At 37.3% G+C, this 21,338-nt stretch overlaps 1 protein-coding gene across 50 annotated transcripts in view; it reads left to right on the top strand.

Annotated features, from left to right (window-relative positions):
- The window catches only part of CDC42BPA (CDC42 binding protein kinase alpha), a 320,030-nt gene that overhangs the window by 103,589 nt on the left and 195,103 nt on the right, over positions 1-21,338 (top strand). For all 50 annotated transcript variants that reach the window (XR_011996311.1, XR_011996312.1, XR_011996310.1 and 47 more), the window contains exons 4-5: positions 4,561-4,656; positions 17,234-17,382. Coding sequence is in view for 44 of the 50 variants with exons in the window: in XM_072732749.1 (XP_072588850.1) it covers positions 4,561-4,656; positions 17,234-17,382 (245 nt within the window). In the remaining 6 variants the exon portion in view is untranslated. The remainder of the gene's footprint in view (positions 1-4,560; positions 4,657-17,233; positions 17,383-21,338) is intronic.

The raw sequence follows: 21,338 nt of genomic DNA, 5'->3' as shown, positions 1-21,338 counted from the left end.
TCAGGGGGAAATCAAGCTGTCTCACGGGGAGCTGTGGAGCAGAAACGGTCCTTCGGAGTCTCGCCTGAGGCCCATGGACTGACCTTTTTCGCACCTGCCTTATTCATTCATGGACTCTGGGCCATCCACAGGAGGACATAGCCTTGGGATCGTAGAGCACTTGGAGCTGAGGTAGAGCCTGCAGGTGCTGGCAGCACCGCCAGCAGCTGGAGCAACAAATCTTATTAGTAAGAAATAGCAAATAAGTCTGTTCTAATTGTTTCACAGAAATCATAATTGTAGTAAGCTTAGTGTTTCAGCATTAGAAGTTTTTATGAGTTAAAATTTGTGCTATTTTCTATGAAGTTGGTGTTGGGGAGAATTAGAAGAAAAGGAAGGATCACAGGGTTAGCTTTCATTACAGAAATGGCAAAGTTGAAGATAAGGAACAATTGGAAATTAAATTATTTTATTGAATTAAAAACCATTAATATATTCTCTTTCTGGGATGAGATGGAATAGGTATATTTCTTCATATTCCTCCCACTAAGTACAGTTTTAGAGACCCTTGACATTTTATATATAAAAGAAATTTAAGGAGATTCTAAAAGGCAGGAGAAGGTGGACCTTGGGGCCTGAGGGCAACACTCATTCTGTGTTATTCCAATAGAGAAACCAAATAGGGACCATACAAAGAAAATTAAAGACCACAGTGCCTTGTGAACATAGATAAAAATATCCAACATGTTACCAGATAGAATTCAGCAGTGTATGAAAAGACTTGTGCATACACCATGACCCAGTGGCGTTTACTTCAGGTATAAAAAGGCTAGTTCGATATTTGAAAGGAACCCTCCTCAAACTACTTGAAACTTTCGTCTTTTAGGAAGAAATTCTACATTAAAATTTTTACAGAGAGGGCAGCCCTGGTGGCTCAGCGGTTTAGTGCCGCCTGCAGCCCAGGGTGTGATCCTGGAGACCCGGGATCGAGTCCCACGTCGGGCTTTCTGAATGGAGCCTGCTTCTCCCTCTGCCTGTGTCTCTGCCTCTCTCTCCCTCCTCTCTGTGTATTCTCATGAATAAATAAATAAAATCTTTAAAAAAAAATAAAATAAAATAAAATTTTTACAGAGAGATTCATGTAGGAGTAGAGTGGAGTTGTATTTCTATGCTTGAGTTATCAAGTCCTTTTTTAAACAAATGTTTAAAAAAAAAACCACCCTGTTCTGACCATGGTTTATCTGGCTTTGGAAAACTGGGCCTACCAGTGATGCTTAATCACTTACAGATGAGCAGCAAAATGTCTCGATTTGTAACCTGTGTGTTTTTGATGCTTTATACACTTTTTCAAAGACATACCTCCAACCTTTTTAGCTGTATTTATTTCCATTTAAGGCATATAACAAATATAGAACTAGTGGGACATGCATTATTTGAAGGTAGCAGGATACCTTCTCTCTTTCTATTCCTGGGTGGCTGAATACCTGCTAACTAATTTTACAGGTGCAGAGCCGCCTGGCCCTGCTGTTGATCATTTACAAACTTGGTTAGTGTGTCAACCATCCCTTCTTGTCTCCTCATCTGTGACAGAATCTGAAGAAGCTCTGTTACCTCCAGTAACCCTTCCTACATATTTATTACATTCTTATATATTCATATTCTACTTTTAAAGGAGGATATTAAAAAAATTTTTTTTAAGGTAGAAATAGACGTTATTATAGCCTTTATCCATGTGGAGCCCTCAGCACCACTTCATGAACCTTGTGGTATGCATGCATTGTGGTTTGGTTAATATTGATATAGAACAGAGTTTCTCAGCACTGGCACTTAGACATTTGGGGCCAGATGATTACTGTAGGGGCTGTCCTGTGCATTGTAGGATGTGTAACAGCATCCCTGGCCTCTTTCTAGTAGATTGCCATTACCCTCACATCCCCTAGTTGTGACAGCTGAGGACCATGAGACATACTGAAGCAGAAAAGAACATGATGCTGTACATCTAAATTCAGTATCTGAGGCATCATTATGGATAGTTTAATGCCTAAATACTTAGGGATAAAATTGCATGACGTCTGGGATTTGCTTCAAAAAAAGAAAAAACCCTGTGCATGTGTGTACATGTGCATACACACACATGTACATGGAGGGAGGGTCGTGGTATGTGAAGGGTGCAGTACTGGGTTTGAGGAGTTGAGGGTGTACGTGATGAGACCAGATTGAACGGTAACATCATTGTTGAAGTTGGCTGGTTGATGAGGCCATTGTGGGAAGGAGGTGCTTTTACTCTTCTCTCTTGTATGTGTTTGAAGTTTTAGGTCATAGCTTATATTTTAATTTTTTTAAATTTATTTTTTCACTGAAGAGTTTGGAATAGATGAGAATGTACTAAAGTTTAACCTATTGACAAAAAAGTCGTTGGAGCTTTATTGAGTTTGAAGCCACCAATCACGTTTATTAGAATTTAGCTAGAATGTGAGGTTTCAGAAGGCTGTCATAATAAGATAAAGCCAGGAGAATGAAGGCTTTCTGGGCTCTGACCATCTTTACCCCTCTCAGAACCATTAGTGGCAAACTATAATCCAGGTCACTAAAATTGTAAAACACAATTTAGCAGTGAGTGTGTCAACCAGCATATAATGCTGTGGATTTAGATAGTTGAATTGGCAGGTAAAACTGCCCATTTATTTGGTTTAAGCTTTAATTGTTTTAAAATTTTTCTCTGGTGCTATTTCATGCATGACTTTTGGAAGTTCCCATCAAATAAAATTTATGGGAATACCTGGAAAAAAATTAAGGTACCTAATTAGGGTAAAATAATGTTGATAGCAAACATAATTATTAATTTTTTATGGGAATAAGTAACTAAGTATTTCCTGTAGATAGGATACTGTGTGATGATTTTTCAGTGTGCATGGAATATCATGCAGCCATGAAGAAGAGGTAGGTGGGTCTCTGTACTGGTGTGGAAAACTGTTCAGGTATATTGAAAAAACTGTTCAGGTATACTTGAAACTGTTCAGGTATACTTGAAAAAAGAAACTTATGGAGCACTATGATCTGATTTGTGTGAAGAAAAGAGGTACCACATGAATATTGTCTGTGTGCATGTGCGTGCTCATGTTCATGCTTACAGAGAAATTTTCTGAGAAAATACTCAGCAGAGTAGCTGGTGGTGACCTCTGGACACCCGTGACAATGTGAGTATGGGGCTGTTTTTTGTTTTTTGTTTTACTTTACCTGTCAGTTCTTTTTGAGCTTGCTAGCATAGTGGGGTTTTAAAAATTGAAACCTTGAAGATGATAGATTATAGAATTATAGTGTATCATAAAATTATTATTGTTAGCCATACATTTGTAAGGTTCTCAGAATGTACCCTTATAATAGTGGAAATAGGGTTTCAGAATTAAATTAAAACTTTTACAAATCAAAAAGAAAAAGATAATTCATTAGAGAAAATGGACAAAGGGAATGAACAATTCATAGAGAAAGTTCAGATGTAAAAAAAGCATATGTAAAGCTGTTTATCTGCATGGGGAATTATGAATATGTTGATGAAAGGAACAGTGAAGTATAGTTTTACAGCCATCCTATTGACACACTTAAAAGCCTAATAATGCTAAATGCAGTTGAGGATGTGGAGGAGTAAAGGAGATTTCTACACTGGGTTGAGGGTAGTAATCGATATACACTTAGAGAAAATTGGCTATGTCTGGTAAAGTGGAAAATGCTTGTAGCTAGCATTTTGACTTCTAAGTGTACACCCCGAGGAGTCTCTTGTACATTTGTACAAATATATTCATTGCAACACCATAAAACGAAAATTGAAAGTGACCTATGTTTTCCTGGTTGGGGTTTGCATACATAAATTCTGGTATATTCAGACAAGGGAATGTCATAGCAATTGAAAGGAAAATAGTCAAAACAAAAACAAAAAAAAGGAAAATAGCCATCATTGAATAAGAAGCAATCAAGTTGTAGAAGGATAGATAAAATTATGACATTCATGTAAGCTTTCAAAATGCAAAACAATTCTGTTGTTTTAGACAGAAAAATGTGTGATCAAAGTATATGAAGAAAAGAACATAGTGTGTATAGTAACTTTGGATTATTCATTTTATCAGGAAGAAAGAAGGGAAATATGTAAAGAAGAGGAAGACTACAACTTACTTGTATTTTATTTCCTTAAAAATAACAGAAGTAAAGGTGGCAAAATGTTAACGTTTATATTATCTGAATGGTAGGTTGGACTGCGGTCATTAAATGCATATGTGCTTTTTTTCTGTTTTTTTTTTTTTTTAAAACTACAGCCATATTTTTTTATATAAAATGTTTTCAAGTGTACTATTCCCATTGTCTGCTCTCTGAGAGAGCTTGACTTATTGAAAAGTCATACCATATTGGATGTATTCTTTTCCTAGGACAGGAAGTATAATAAACATATTCTTTTTCCAGGACAGGAAGTATAATAAACATACTCCATTTCCAGGACAGAAAGTATAATAAACATATTAAGCAATTGTTTGCATAATATATTTTACATAAAGTGTCCTCTGACTAAAAAAAATTGTTTTTCCTTTTCAGACAGCATGTTTTCGTGAAGAAAGGGATGTATTAGTGAATGGAGATAATAAATGGATTACAACTCTGCATTATGCTTTCCAGGATGACAATAACTTAGTAAGAATCATTTCATATGTTTCTATATTCTTATTAAATTTTTATTGGCAGAATTTAGTATTATTCTCTTCTAAGCATTATTTAAATGTAGTTGTTATTTAGAAAACCACAAATTTCACAGCATATAAATTGTGTATTTAATATATCCTCCCACCCTGAGTAATTTGATAGCTTTCCACTGGAATATTTTATCCTTTTTAATAAACAAGTCTAAACTAAATCCCAACATTCAGATTCTTTAAAAGGTGTTCAGGATTTTTCTTTTCGTGCTTTCCCCAATATGTTTTATTTGTAGTATTCTGTGGCTATTTGGCACTTTACAAATTTTTCAAAGTGGCCATGTGCTGCTTGAAGTACAGAGCCACATTTAAAATCTAGGCTGCATGACGCCTGGGTGGTTCAGTGATTGAGCGTCTGCCTTTGGCTCAGATCGTGATCCTGTGGTCATGGAATTGAGTCCCACATCAGGCTCCCCACAGGGAGCCTGCTTCTCCCTCTGCCCATGTCTCTGCCTCTCTCTGTGTCTCTCATGAATAAATAAATAAAATCTTAAAAAAAAATAAAATCTATACTTCATCTGATTTTATATGGACATCACAAACCACATGACAGAGGAAGTTAGGAATGAGGTCAGAGGAATATTGAAATATGAGAATCACGGCTAATTGAAGATTGAAGGGATCAACAAGGGAACAGGGAATCCACCACCACTGGGTGTACAACTCCTGGGCCTACTGATCGAGGCTCTTGATCTCCAGGCCCAAGTTTTCATTTTGAGTTTTTTTTTTTGCATATGTGTGTTGAGCTCCTGCTGTGTGCCAGACACAACATTGTATACTGGGGCATAAAATGAATAAGATGTCTTATTCACATGATGGGTGCTTATTGGACATGTGCCATCTGCTTGGCATTGTTCTCTAGATTCTGGAGATTCAGTAGTAAGACAAAGGATCCAAGGTAAGATAGTGAATCCAAAGTCAAGTAAATAATACTTTCAGATTATTTCAGATGAAGAATGTGTAATATTTCTTCAAAGGTGTGAAGTCAATGGGGACACTTCTAGGACAAATATAAATTAGTTAAACCAAGAAGGGAGAAGAGGCAGAGGGCTTGGTGAACCAGAATGTTGAAATTGAAGCTCGTTTCGTTTGCACTGAGAAGGATGGATGAAGGGTTGGGGTTGGAGAGATCAGAGAGTCACATCATATAGCACCTTACATGTTACAGTAAAGAAATTAGACTTTAACAGCCATGTTTTTCAAAACAATGGGATTTTCTTGGTCATGGAACTCTTGTGTATATTTTAGAATGACATTATGTCTGCAAGCCAAGACAGTGAGGTCTTAACTGGTTTCTTAGCTTCTTCCTTCTGCCTCCCCTCGTGATGACTTAGGTGTCTCACACAGAGCAAAGTGTGAAACTGCTGTTTGAGGACTGTGGAAAGTCTGTGGTGGGAGGGGACAGATGTGTTTGAGGGACTGGAAGAAGCCAGTGTGATTACAGTAGCAAAAGGGAGGGAATACAAAATGGTGCTTCAGACAGTGGTGGATGCTGAGGATCTAGGATCGATTCTGATTTCAGGAAAGGCTTCAGGGGAGAGTGTGAAAAATTATTAGTTCTCCAGCGTCTGACTTGTGGTTTTCAGTGCTTAGTCGTCGATGAATTGAGTTAGGAAATATATTTGGGAAGGGAAACTTTAGAGCAGAGGGAAGGTGATTAGTTTAATTTGCTATGTATTAGGTTTGAGTATTGTGTGATCCACTAGTGAGTTAGGGATATAAGTCTGGTGCTCCTGAGGGTAAATAGCACTATATATATCGTATAGGGCTCTTATCTTGTAGATCAGTTTTTGGCAGACTACAATCTGCAGCTCAAATTTGACCCACCTATTTTTGTACAGCCCACAAGCTAAGAATTGTTGTAATATTTTTAAATATTTGAAAAATCAAAAGAATATTTTGTGACATGCAAATGTTATATTAAATTCAGATTTCAGTGTCCGTAAAGTTCTGTTGGGATGCAGCCATGCTTGCTGATCTGTATGTTGCACGATGATGGCAGAGTTGGCTTCTTATGATAGAGGGGAACACCATATATATGCACTAACTCTAGATGCTGTGCACTGCTGCTCAGCAGCCTACAAATTTCTGTGACAGTTACGACTTCATAGTATTTCTGGTACTATACATATTGCTATACTATGATTTTAATACTCTTGTTATTGACAGTACACACACAGACTTCACACCTTACTTTTCAGGCACAGTGGAGTGTGGGTTATATTGTTAACAAATTAAAAGGCAGCCTAGTGTTACTGTGCATCCACACCGAGGCTGTCCTGCTAGTATGGCGGGCGTCCACGTGGCCAATCCGAGCACCCCTTGCAGCCTTCCCAGTGCACAGGAAGGCAGCCATCATGAAAGTCAAAAAATATAAAACAATATCTTATCACAGCAGAACTTTCACAAAAAGGCAAAATGAGCCACATTGTGAGCTCCTGAGTGGCTCGTTTGTTAGCCAGGCAGGAAGGCCATTTACCAGTGTTGAGTTAATTAAATCACATTTGACTGCCGGAGCCAAAGAAATGTGTTCACGGAAAATAAACTTGTCTTGCACTATTAGCCCTTTGGCAGGAACAGTTGCTTTAAGAATGGGGCACATTGGGAAAAACATCATTGTTTGATTTTAAAACCAGGAAATGATTTTGAGTGGGTTGCTTTTGGCTTCTAAGTTAAAGAGGTTACAGGTCCTGCTCTTTCGTTGTGATTTGAGGGGTAGTCCTGAGGAATATCCTTTATTAATAGTTCGTGTGGAATAATTATAGCCAATAATATGTTCACAGAAGTTGAGGAAACACTAATTTGCTACAACCTGCATTGGAGTTTGCTATGATGTATTACAACTCAGAGTGGTAAAAATACATGTGGAGCAGGAAGAGACTCGGTCAGACAGCTTTACAAATTATGTAAACATATGAGATGCCCAAACCCCATAGGTACTCATCACTTATTAATCGGCAGGTTGTTGGCAGCAAATATTTGAATCTCTCATTTTTTTTCCGGCTCTGTAGATTTGAATCTGTCATTTGTTTTTGAAACAGTAATATCACCAAAGAGCTTCATTTAGTCTTATGGAAGCACTGTTATCATATCCGTGAATTTTTGTGAGAAATCAAAACTGAATATCCTCACTTGCTATACATTCAGCCATCCAGTGCTTTTTCAGTGTTAATATTTTGTTGCAAAGGGCCACGATTGAAACATTGATGAAGAAAAAAATCTCACCCACAACCATTATTACAAATATTGAATATCTTTGAAATGAGCTTTTCTGTAGACTTGATATGTTTTAAAAATAAATTTTATCTAGAATTATAAGACAAAACCGCACTTACATGTAAAACTTACACTCTGGTGAAGTAATTTTGACAGCTAACATTTGTAGGAATCACAAGTAATGTCAAGGTGCTTTATCTAATTCTCATGCCGTCCAAGTAAAAAGATGAGATCTCTATTTCCCACAGATTTGCAGCAGATAGACCTTTTGAGATCTAACTACAGTTAGCATCAGGTTTTGGGATTTGATGCAAGAGCTAAGGAAATGTCCATAGCTCAAAACCCGGTTACTGGCACTTGTGACCCTCCACCTAACCTTTAGTTAGAAGTGATTCATCTGCAGTGTATCAGCATGTTGGAACCACAAGTATCAGGAGAAGAATCTAATAGCATTCTGTAAATGCCTTCCAAGTGAGGAATATGCTCAATTAAATTATATGCTCATGAATTGCGACCAGTAGCCATCTTTGTGAGGATATTTTCACAGATGAAATATGTTAACTCTCATTGCAGATCAACACTTGGAGAGAGGAACATTAGCCATAAGATTTTGATGATAGGGAAAAAAATCTGACTTTGAGCTCCAATTAAGCAAACATACTCTCCTTCCCCACAAAAAGAATTACATTTTTTGGTTAATACACCTATATTACAAAACTCAAAATCACTTATTATTTTATTTTGACTTTTGCCAATAAAAATGTATGGAAATTTGTTTTCTGTCTTACTATCTTTCTTTTTCCCCTTGGTCTGCCAAGCCTGAAGTGTTTACTCTCTGACCCTTTATAGAAAAAAATTGGCCAGCTCCTCTTATAGATGACAGTGAATACTAGTGGTAAATGAGAATAACTGGTGCTTGTACAAGGAAAAAAGTTTGCCTGGAGAAGACAGAGATCAAGGACCTAATAAGGAGTAAGAAAGAGAAACAAGGTTCTGCACCATTGAACCAAAAGAGAGTTTGTCGAGGTGGAGGGATGATTTCTCAGTAGTGTTAGACACATGAGAGTAGTTTTTTTTTTTTTTTTTTTAAGATAAACTGGAAATGTCATGCCCACCCACAAATCTTATTCTCAGCCTCAGTGGAATACCTCTGTTCTTGGACATTGTCTGTACTCTTCTACTTTTGCCTTTATTTCTGTTATCTCTGGTACTTTCCAGACCAGGGCTGTTCTTCTCCCTGTTGTCCTGTGGAAGTCCAGCTGATACTCCAGAATTGTCTCAAATTCCGCATTTTAAGTCTTCTCCAGAATTCCCAGTTTGAAGTAATCTTTCTCATTTCATTTTAGCTCTGCATTTTTTTTAGTACTGCTATTATATGACTAATGTACAAATATATATACATCTCTGACTTTTGGGGGTACAGCTTAAAATTAAATAAATGATATGAACCTTCTGTCTTTAGCTATAATGTACTTCCAGGGGTGTGTAACTTAGTAGTCATGGAGTTTATCTGATATAGGCAGATCCAGGGGGTCAAACAGTGTCATCACCATTACTTATCTTTATATCCCTTACACGCTTGCAGGTTATCATAGTGTTTCAGACTTCAGATTGTGACCCGTGGGTGGATTGTAAAATCAATTTAGTGGGCTACAACCAGCATTTAAAAACTTAAATAAAATAGAAAATGACAGAGTTCAAGCAGTAAGAGGGATTATTGCTTTGTGATGTTTATTTCTTTTATAATATGTATTGAATCATCATATAAATCATATTATTGTAGGTTTCAGTCAGAATTGTTTAAATATGACTTTTAGGGTAGCCTGTGTGGCTCAGCAGTTTGGTGCTGCCATCGGCCCAGGGCATGATCCTGGGGTCCTGGGATCGAGTCCCACGTTGCGCTCCCTGCATGGAGGCTATTTCCCCGCTGCCTGTGTCTCTGCCTCTCTCTCTGTGTCTGTGTCTCTCATGAATAAATAAATAAAATCTATAAAAACAAAAAATAAATATGACTTTTAATGTAGAGCTTGCACGTTCTAGTTGCTTTGTTAAATTGAGTGGAATGATACTTGACTTGGATTTCCCATATGTATATGAGATTTTTGGGATAAATGTATCAATGCGGATATAATCTACAGAGATTTGTCAGCAAAATTTGTAAGAGTAAATTAAACACATGCCACGTATTTGGTTAGCAAACTTATAGCAGTTTATTTATTTATTTATTTATTTATTTATTTATTTATTTATTTATTTATTTTCTTATAGCAGTTTATTGTGATGGATTTTCAAAAGCTTTTAGGTAATAAGGACTAAAGTCCACTATGACAGTATTTTCTGTTGTAAGTAGGTGTAACGCTGTAGTGTATGGATTGCTTAAAAATCTGCATTTTGTTTGAAACTTAGAAATGTATAGGTACAGAAATAGAGTGCCCAAGTATCAAATTTTGTATAGCAAAATTTTGCCTAATTTTCACTGACAGCTTGACATACAATTCTCTCTCCTCTGAGTTTAGTCTTACCTGTTCCCTTTGCATTTGACTTTAGAATTCACATTTTTTTCCGGAGGCATTTCTCCTTGAGAAATAGTCTATATATACCAGTCATTAATTATATTAGAAAAAAGCACAGCGTAACTGGAGGAGGACTTGAATACTCCTATAGTCAAATCTCCTTTAAGTTGCTGGTTTTTCTTAGTTTAGAAGAAGCTTGTGGTATGTTAGTCTGAAGAGTAGGAGTCCTAAATTACGTTGGTTGTTATCAAATATTTTCTTTTGAATATTTATAAAATATTAGAAAATAAAATCATTTAGAAATGTTGGCAAATCTAGTTTTAGATTCCATAAGGGAAATTTTATTTTACAGTTATTTTCCAAAATGACTGTTAACTTTCATAGCCCCTGAATTAGCCAAATAATTGGCTACAGTGATCTGTAGTGCCATACGATTCAAGAAGGCTGTGATGAATAATTTTTTTCATTTATAACTGCTCAAATATCTCTGAAACCAATTTATGAAAAATATATAGAGTCCTAGTTTACATGCATTTTATTTGTTGGAGAAGTGGCATAATTAAACAAATGATCTTAAAATGTTGTTAGAACATTTTTTTCCCCGTAGGAAAAACTCTAATATTAAATACAAATCTACTTAGTTGCATTGACACTGTCACATAAAATTCTTATCACTTAGATATCATTTAGAATATTATGAATCAGTGAAATTTGCCTCTTCTCCATATTTTCTTGTCCTCTGTTTCCTGTTTGGGTTATTTTATGCTGGAGGAAAACAAAGCCAGGGAAATATTTAAAACAACAATGTTACCTCTTGAGTTAGCATTTGTAAACTGTTTAGAGTATGAAAGACATTCGTTTATTTATTTTTTATTTATTTATTTTTTGAAAGAGATTTAAATGTTAGATAGTGTTGTGAATTCCAAACTCTGTTGGAATCCAGTTTGTGCTGAAGATAGAAATTGTTAGGAGAAAGCAAGGAGGGATGAATACAGAGTGGGCTCTAAGGATTAACTATTAATGTCTTTGACAGCAGGATGAGTAAATGAGCTTCCTGTTCTCCCTAAGAAGACTTCTAAAAGCATATCTGTTCTAGGAGATGTTCTTTCTCTCCAACACAGTTCACATATTGTATGGTTTTAGATGTTTTAGTATTGTTTCTTTGGAATGTAGTTTCTTACAAAGCACAAACTTTGACATAAAGATTTTTTTTTTAGAAATTTAGAAACTCTTATGGTGTGTTATACCCATACCTAGAGGTCTGTTTATTTTAGAGGGATAAAAGATTGCTACAGACTCAATCTGTATCTTTATTTTTTTTATTTTTCTGGTGTTCTGTACATACAGAACATACAGTCTGGTGTCATGTCATGGATGTAGCTAGCTTTTTTACTGGACACTGACTCTGAGTGAAAAGAGACTGATGTAAGAATCAAGAACCCGGACTTCTGGTTTTCCCACTGTCTTGGGTATGATTGGGCAAATCAGTGGACTTTTTATGCCTTTGATTACACAGTCATAAAACAGGCATAGCAGCTATGATCCCTGCCTGCAGTAGAGGGACCTTATATAAACATCCTTATACCCTCATTCTGTAACTCCTACTAATGGAGAAAATGGAACCACTGCTTGCTTACTCATGAACTTTTCACTTTCCATACTCTGGTCTCAGTGTTCTCTTTCATTCTTCCCTATATGTATACAGATTTATTTGTATTTGCACCTGTTCTCCTCTTCTCTCTCAGTGTGGGTGAGATATTTGCCCTTGACTTTTGTTCCATAGCCTTTGGCCCTTTGCAGAATTGTGCTCTTTGTGACTAGCTCTTTCCCACCTACAATACAGAGGTTTGGATGTGGAAAAACAAAGCCTGTATTCTGCAGGTCACTGGTGTCCTTCAAAGAGCTCATGGGCATATTTATTTAATTATTCCTTTTGGTGGCTGTACAGTATTCCGTTGGATGTTGGATGGACACATTTAATAGTTTCCTTGTTGGACTCTATTCATATTGTTTCTGATTTGTTGCAGTTATTCAGAGTGCTGTGCAGTAAATATATGAGCCCACATGCCCTACTCTTGGAGTTTTTATTTTAATTGACTATATTCCTAAAAGTGGAATGCTAGGTCCAGGGGTTATGTGCCTTTTAAATTTCAGTAGATACTATGAAGTCACTTTGCTGAGCAGTTGCAGTAAGTCGTCATGCCCAAGAAAGCAGTTTCAACTCACTGTTCCCAACGTAGGAATGGTCTCTTTGCTAATCTGATTGGTGTAGAGTGGTATCTCACTGTTGCTTTGGTTTTGACCATGTATTGATTGGCTTATTGTGTTTTCTTTTAGGTGAATTAACTGTTAATCGCTTCAGCCTAGGTTTTTTTTAGATTGCTTGCCCTCTTAATCCTTGGTGGGAGCTCTTTATGTTAGGATTATCCTCTCCTTGACATAGCTTATGAACGTTACCTCTCAGTCTGTATTTTTCTTAAACTTGTTTAAAGGCGTCTTAGCCATATTGGGTACTATTTCAAAGATGGTTTATGAGTAGGAGGTTGTTGTACCAGGTATTACATTTTACTGACTAATCACTGAGTGCAACTGTAGCAGAATAGAGTGTCCAAGAGCAGATCCAAGTATATTTTGGATCTTAAATTAGGATAAGGGAGTATTTCAGTTGAATTGGAAAAAATGGATATTTTTCCCAAAAAATGGATATCCAAAAAAGTGGATACTTATTTTAGATAATTGACTCTCCATAAATAAGAGAATAATTTTCACACCTTGTACAAAAAGAAATTTTAGATGAATGAATGAATGAACGTGATTCAAAGGTTAGGTTCTTTTCCTTTTAGACCTTACAGCAGCACCCTCTGCTTATTTCTGTCATGGTATTTATGTTACACTGAAGTTGCCCAATGATTTGTGTTTTCTTCTCCATTAGATGGTAAATTCCATCAAGGCAGGAGCCACATCTTACTCATCGTAGCTCCTCCAATCATAGTGTGATGTTAGCACATAGTGGATACTCCATATCTGTGGAATTAATGAGCCGCTTTGTTCCCTGTTTGTTCTGTATTCTATCTTCCATTCCCAAGAAAGTTACATCTAGAATAAAATATAATGTGGCAAGCTCTTTACTTTGCCCTTAAACTTGTATTAGTAATAAGTTCAAGCCAGGCCAGGGGCCTGGATCAGGATTGGGGTTTCGGGTAGGGTTAGATGGACTCCATGGAGATTTAGTAGGAAGTAGACCCAACATGACCATGGTGATTTAGTTAGATGTTGTTCTGAACAAAGGAGAAAGTAAAAGAATGGCTCATAGCTCTTAGAGATACTTGCTGGGAAATGTCACGGAGAAAAGGAGCTTTTTTCCCCTGTGGGGTTTTTATTTCTATGCCGTTTCTGATGCATCTTATCTCTTTAACACCAAAACCCAATTACAAGTGTAGTTAATTTTCAAATCATCACTTTTCTTTGAGAATTTTCTTTTGTATTTTCAGCTTGTTGCTTTCTCTAGTGGCTGAATTCTGTCCTAGGAACAGCTAATTTCCGCTGAGGGCAAAGTAAGGAAAGAATATGAGCAGACAGAACTGGAACTCTGTTTAGCAGCAGCAGCAGCAAAGGAAAACAGAATAATTTTGTATTTATAATTTTTTATGCTATCTCAGGAGATTTGTTTACTGGAGAAGAGGTTCAGTAAGGCACATGGAGAGGCTGGAAGGGAACGGATCCAGGGGCTCAGGGTTTGTAAAGAGGAAGCATGAAGCAGATTATGGATGAAAGCAGGTGATAAGAACACCTGGGTGGCTCAGTGGTTTAGCGCTGCCTTCGGCCCAGGGCGTGATCCTGGAGACCTGGGATCGAGTCCCACGTCAGGCTCTCTGCATGGAGCCTGCTTCTCCCTCTGCATGTGTCTCAGCCTCTCTCTGTGTGTCTCTCATGAGTAAATAAATAAGATCTTAAAAAAAAAAAAAAAAGAAAGTAGGTGATAGACAATGACACAATTTTGAGTATGACCATCGGTAGCAGAAATGTTGAGATGAATGTTTTGTAGCAGTTTTCTGGTGGATGGTCGTACTTAGACCTCAGGAGCCTGGGGTGGCAGGAGTAGCTATTGTACGCGTCCAGACAGGAAAGCTTTTGATGCAAGGAGCCTTTTGTCTTTTTATCTTCTGGGTTTTTTCTGCATGTTTAGTACAAAAAAAATCCTGATTTGCACCTAGGGACTGTTTTTTGAAAGAGTGAGTTATATTATTTATGACTTTTTATATGTAAATATTCGATTTCAGTTTTAATAGCAGACATCTTTATTTGAAAAGTTTTTGTGTTTGCTCTTCTATTCAGAGTACTTTAAACTAGTACATGTGGATTTCTTCTCCACAACCATTGCCACTTCTTACAACATATTTATGCTAACACAGTTTCATTACATTAGATTAGTTTTAATCTTTGTGATGGAGTCTCTTAAACATGAGGCCTAGTAAATAGAGCAAGTCAACCATAGACCAGGATTTGAAATACATTGTTCTTCTCATTTTCAAGGATTCAAAAAATGAAATTAGTTTCTTTTATTTAACAAAAATTACCCATGCTTATAATTATAATGTATAGTAATAAGAATATGAATTTTCTCAAGAATCTAAATCTTAAATGTCAACCTGATGATATCACTGAAGTAATATCTTCATTTGGTAATAAAATAATTTTAACTTCAAGGTGTTGTAAGTGACATTTAAATATCTTCTATTTACTATCCTTCACGCCGAGTGCTGTACTTTGAAGAAGGTATTATTATTATAGATAAAAAAGATAAGAAAATAAAGTGTCAAAGAAATTAAGTAATTTTTCAAAAGTCACTTAAAACCCAGTGTCAGAATTTGAATACAGGTGTCTCTGACTACAAAGGCCTTCTTTCCATTGCGTCTCATTTTCACTCATTTAAAAAAAATATATGTGTAATATAATATGCACACTCATATGAGATGCATGCATTGCATATAAAGCAATCTAGAACAATATCAAAAAGCTATGATACCAGGGATAATCTAACAACCCAGAGCTAATCCCTGTGAACATTTTAGTGCCTCCAACTTGTCTTTCTTTTTTGGCAAACACACACATGGTACTCCCTCAATACTACTTCACTTCTGACATTAGATGTGTGGGTTTTCAACTCATCAGGAAATTCTGCGACACCAGCAGAGTGTCCTACAGTTTAACTCCGTTCTGACACTGTCTCCCTGGAGACAACATCAGATCCTAGACTAAGTGTTCAAGTCCTACAAGACCCCCTCCTCACTCCCTCCACCCCCAGTTACACGTTCAGGTTATTATTTGTGCTTCTGACTCACAGATGAAAGATTGGAGATTCCCTGCTCCTCAGACATGTTTGATTCTCTAGAGCTGCTCCCCTGCCTCAGGAACAGCTCCATGAAGGAGGTGCACAGGGCAAGATATGATGGAAGAGGCATGAAGCCTCTGCAGAAGTGCACCATTCTTCCCGCACCGCCGCCATTTGTTTGCCAAGCCAGAAGCTCTCTAAACCCTATACTTTTGGGTTTTTATGAAGGCTTCATTAGATAGGCATAATTGATCAAGTCATTGGATGTTGATTAATTCAGCCTCCAGGCCTTCCCTAGAAATTTCCAACCTTCTAGTCTTGTTTGATTCCCTTGGCAACCAGCCCCCATCCTTAGGCTACCTAAGGGCTTTCCAGAAGTCTCCTTAATATAAACATAAGTGTGGTTGAAAAGGGGTTTGTTATAAGTAACAAAAGCTACCTTTATCTTATCGCTTAGGAGATCTTTTTTTTAAGGACTTAATTTATTTGAGAGAGAGCACGAGCAGGGAGAGGGACAGAGAGGGGACAGGCAGAGGGGGAGGGGAACAGGGCTGAGGGAGAGGGTGAAGCGGACTCTTCACTGAGTAGGAAGCCTGACATGGGCTCTATCCCAGCACCACAGGATCATGACTGAACCACCCAGGTACCCCTACTTAGGAGATTCTAATGGTTTTTAGGAGCGCTGCCAAAATATATATAATTAACATAATAATATAATATAATATAATATAATATAATATATAATAATTACATTAATATACTATATACAATATAGCTATATTAATATATGCAGTATATTTATTTATTATAAATCACAGTATCCTACAAATAGACTCATGAGAGTCTGTATCTCTACAGACTGTAAACTCTAAAGTTAGTTTACTTCTGTTTATACATACCTAAGAAAAGTCCATTCTTATATTTCTGTACTGTCAGGAGTGAAAATAGAAATATGTATATGATGGAAATTATTATATTCTATATATTAGTGCTTTCCAAGTACTGGTCCAGGTGCTGGTTTGATAAAGTTGTTAGCAGTCCAACAGGAAATAAAGGAAAATGTAGTGATGATGAAAATGAATTTGCTCAGCATAGTAAAGGACTGTCTTATATTCTGAGTTATTTTAATCATTTTTGGAGAATTCATATGTTTCCTCTATGAAATGTTGGTCAAACTGTGACGTACTATTACAGGTGGTGATGATGATGTTTTCCATGTTGTTACTTTGTGAAATACAACAAACAAAACAAGGGTGTGTTTTTCCCTGCTTCAGGTTTTTAAATTTTATTTTACTGCTTCCTGAAATTTACAAACCTTGTACTAATTGTCTTTCGTAGTTTCTTGTAATTAGCAACAAAAGTATCTGACCCAGTGCTATTTGACCTTGAATTACATTACATATATTAGTCTCTCACCCGTATTATGTATTGAGTACTTTTTCTTTTTTCATTCCCAGTACTTGGTCATGGATTATTATGTTGGCGGGGATTTGCTTACTCTGCTCAGCAAATTTGAAGATCGATTGCCTGAAGATATGGCTCGATTTTACTTGGCCGAGATGGTGATCGCAATCGATTCTGTTCATCAGCTGCACTATGTGCATAGGTAAGATGCCATGCAAGAGTGGGTTGTGTGAATGTCACGGAGATACTTCTGTTGGGAACTGTACTCTTGATGGCCATGGGATAATTTTGTCTTTGTAAACTATTTGACAGGTACAGTGATTTATTTAAAGTCTTCCTACAAATGTGTGTTTGATTGTGTACAGCTTAAGATGGAATGAAAAGAAAAAAGTGGGCCTATTTACAAAATGATTTTTTATTCAGCATTATTTTTTTTAAAGTTTTTATTTAAATTCCAGTTAGTTAACATATAGTATAATCCAGGAATACAGTGTAGAGATTCAACACTTCCATACAAAACCCAGTGTTCATCATGACAGGTGCATTCCTTAATCCCTATCACCTGTTTACCTCATCCCCCCACTTACCTCCTCTCTGCTGACCCATCAGTATGTTCTCTGGAGTTCAGAGTCAGTTTCTTGGTTTGCTTCTCTCTCTCTTTTTCCCCTTTGGTCATTTATTTTGTTTCTTAAATTCCACCTATAAGTGAAATTATGATATTTGTCTTTCTCTGACTTATTTCACTTAGCATAATACTCTAGCTCCCTCTTTGTCAAATGGTAAGATTTCATTTTTTATGAATAATATTCCATTGTGTGTGTATATATGTACCTATATACATAACCACGTCTTCTTTAGTCATTCATCTATCAGTGGACGCTGGGGCTACTTCCATATTTTGGCTATTGTAGATAATGCTGCAGTAAACCTTAGGGGTGCATGTATCCCTTTGAATTAGTGTTTTTGTATTCTTTGGGTAAATACTCAGTAGTGCCATTACTGGATCATAGGGTACTTGTATTTTTAACTTTTTGATGAACCTCCATACAGTTTTCCAGAGTGGCTGTACCAGCTTGCATCCCCACCAACAGTGCACGAGGGTTCTCCTTTCTCCCAATACCGGGTTATTCTTATACCTGTTGACGCAGGCTAAAAATCTCTTTCTAATGTTAACAGCTTATAATAATTTATGTGTAATAAAATTTTTTTTAAAGTATTGGATAGTTTAAAACGCAGACTCATATTTTTAAAAAAAGTAAGAAACCATCACAGAGTTACTTGTGAATTAATCATTCAAATGAGAAACTGAGTTGTGCAAAATGTGAGAAAGAATGAAGAGGCGCTGGGGAGAAGCTGGTGAAGGGCCTGCCACATTAGAGGGAAGGAACACACTTTGTTGAGTCAGCTCCAGGGCTTCTCAGTCTGTAGGTTGGAGGGGCTGGGGAATTGGCATTTCTGACATGTTCCTAGGTGCTGCTGCCACCACTGCTGTGGCCACCACACTTTGAGAACTTCTGCTCAGTAAACACAGCAGCGACTGTTCCTTTGAAGTTGTGGGTAATGCACAGGACAGGAGCATGGATAGAAGAGAAAATTTCTGTTTTAGTATTGATTTTGTTTTTCTTTTATGATGTGGGTGTCTTTTTTTAAAGATGTGGGTTGATTTATTTAGTAATGAACTTCTGGGACATTATTAAAGGGAGAATATTTTGATTAAAAATTTTGTGTTTATGAGATCTCAGTTTGGCTCTTGCATATTCATATGTGTTTCTCTGTTGATATCTAATAGTCCCAATTTTTTTTAGAATAAAAACATGACATTATGAAAATTATAAAATACAGTACAGTTTTTAAAATAATATTATAGTCTTAAGACCAATTATAGAATGAGAAACTAAAGTGCTTTTGTTACAGTAACCCAGGATCCTAGTTGATGACTGTCATTTAAAAGTATCATTATTGGGATCCCTGGGTGGCGCAGCGGTTTGGCGCCTGCCTTTGGCCCAGGGCGCGATCCTGGAGACCCGGGATCGAATCCCACGTCAGGCTCCCGGTGCATGGAGCCTGCTTCTCCCTCTGCCTGTGTCTCTGCCTCTCTCTCTCTCTCTGTGTGACTATCATAAATAAATTAAAAAAAAATAAAAAAAAAAGTATCATTATTGAACATTTAAAGAATGTTAGTTTTGGACAGCCCCGGTGGCTCAGCAGTTTAGCGCCACCTTCGGCCACGGGTGTGATCCTTGAGACCCAAGATCGAGTCCCACGTCCAGCTCCCTGCATAGAGCCTGCTTCTCCCTCTGCCTGTCTCTCTCTCTCTCTCTCTCTGTCTCTCATGGATGGATAAATAAAATCTTTTTTTTTTTTTTAAAGAATATTAGTCTTAGATTCAGTGAGTTCAGTGAAACTTTCTCTAGTTCATATCTAAATTCTCATTAGGGAATGGTTACTTTGGAAAATCATTTGTCTAAATGGGAGATAGTAAATATGAGGTATTTCTACAAGGTTGTGACAAGTACTCTTGACTGATGACAGGACCCTTTCCTACCAACTGTATATGCAGTCTTACAATTCTTCAACACAGCATTTTAGATGACAACTATCTTTCTGATGTTGACTTTGGAAAGCCATTTTCACCCCGAGCTCTGCTTAAATACCTATAATTTTGCAAGGTACTTAATGTTAAGTGAGTCCTATGTATCTCATTGTTGGACAGCTATAATGTTATAGAATTTTATTTTATATTAAGCTGAACTTTTTTGCCTTATCATTGGTCCCAGTTTTGCCTTCAGAACCACATATAATAGTCTAATTTATGTTAACGTGCCTTCAGAAGTCATTTCTTCGGGCAGCCCCCGTGGCGCAGTGGTTTGGCGCCGCCTGCAGCCCGAGGTGTGATCTGGAGACCCAGGATCGAGTCCTGCATCAGGCTCCCTGCACGGAACCTGCTTCTCCCTCTGCCTGTGTCTCTGCCTCTCATTCTCTCTCTGTGTCTCTATAAATAAATAAATAAAATCTTTAAAAAAAAAGTCATTTTGGGGATCCCTGGGTGGCGCAGTTGTTTGGCGCCTGCCTTTGGCCCAGGGTGCGATCCTGGAGACCCGGGATCGATTCCCATGTTGGGCTCCTGTGCATGGAGCCTGCTTCTCCCTCTGCCTGTGTCTCTGCCTCTCTCTCTCTCTCTCTGTGATTATCATAAATAAAGTAAAAAAATATTTTAAAAAATCATTTTTTTCTTTAGGATAAACATCTAGGTATCTAGTTTCTCTGTTACCAAAATTTATGTACACCTTCTCTCTCCCACTATCTCACATACATATGTGTGCCCTCACCTTGTGCCCATTCCATACCTCCTCATCCTCCTTCCTTGTCTCCCCCCACATTTACTTCTCAGTGGACATGCTCTGGTGGATCAATGCACTTCTTAAAATATGATTCCCTCTATCAAACGTTTAAAGAAGAAACCATACCTATTCTACAAAAGCTGTTCGGAAAGATAGAAAGAGATGGAGTACTTCCAAACTTGTTCTATGAGGCCAGCATCACCTTAATTCCAAAAACAGACAAAGACCCCACCAAAAAGGAAAATTATAGACCAATATCCCTCATGAACATGGATGCCAAAATTCTCACCAAGATATAGCCAATAGGATCCAACAATACATTAAGAAGATTATTCACCATGACCAAGTGGGATTTATCCCCGGGATGCAAGGCTGGTTCAACACTCGTAAAGCAATCCATGTGATTGATCATATCAGCAAGGGAAAAAACAAGAACCATATGATCCTCTCAATAGATGCAGAGAAAGCATTTGACAAAATACAGCATCCATTCCTGATCAAAACTCTTCAGAGTATAGGGATAGAGGGAACATTCTTCAGCATCTTAAAAGTCATCTACGAAAAGCCCACAGCAAATATCATTCTCAATGGGGAAACACTGGGAGCCTTTCCCCTAAGATCAGGAAAACGACAGTGATGTCCACTCACCACTGCTATTCAACATAGTACTAGAAGTCCTAGCCTCAGCAATCAGACAGCAAAAAGAAATAAAAAGCATTCAAATTGGCAAAGAAGAAGTCAAACTCTGTCCGCAGATGACATGATATTGTACGTAGAAAACCCGAAAGACTCCACCCCAAGATTGCTAGAACTCATA

This window comes from Vulpes vulpes, chromosome 13, assembly GCF_048418805.1.
Source record: "Vulpes vulpes isolate BD-2025 chromosome 13, VulVul3, whole genome shotgun sequence".
Taxonomy (NCBI): Eukaryota; Metazoa; Chordata; class Mammalia; order Carnivora; family Canidae; genus Vulpes; species Vulpes vulpes.
The sequence above is the reverse complement of the archived record's forward strand: the minus strand, read 5'-3'. Positions and strand labels throughout refer to the sequence as shown.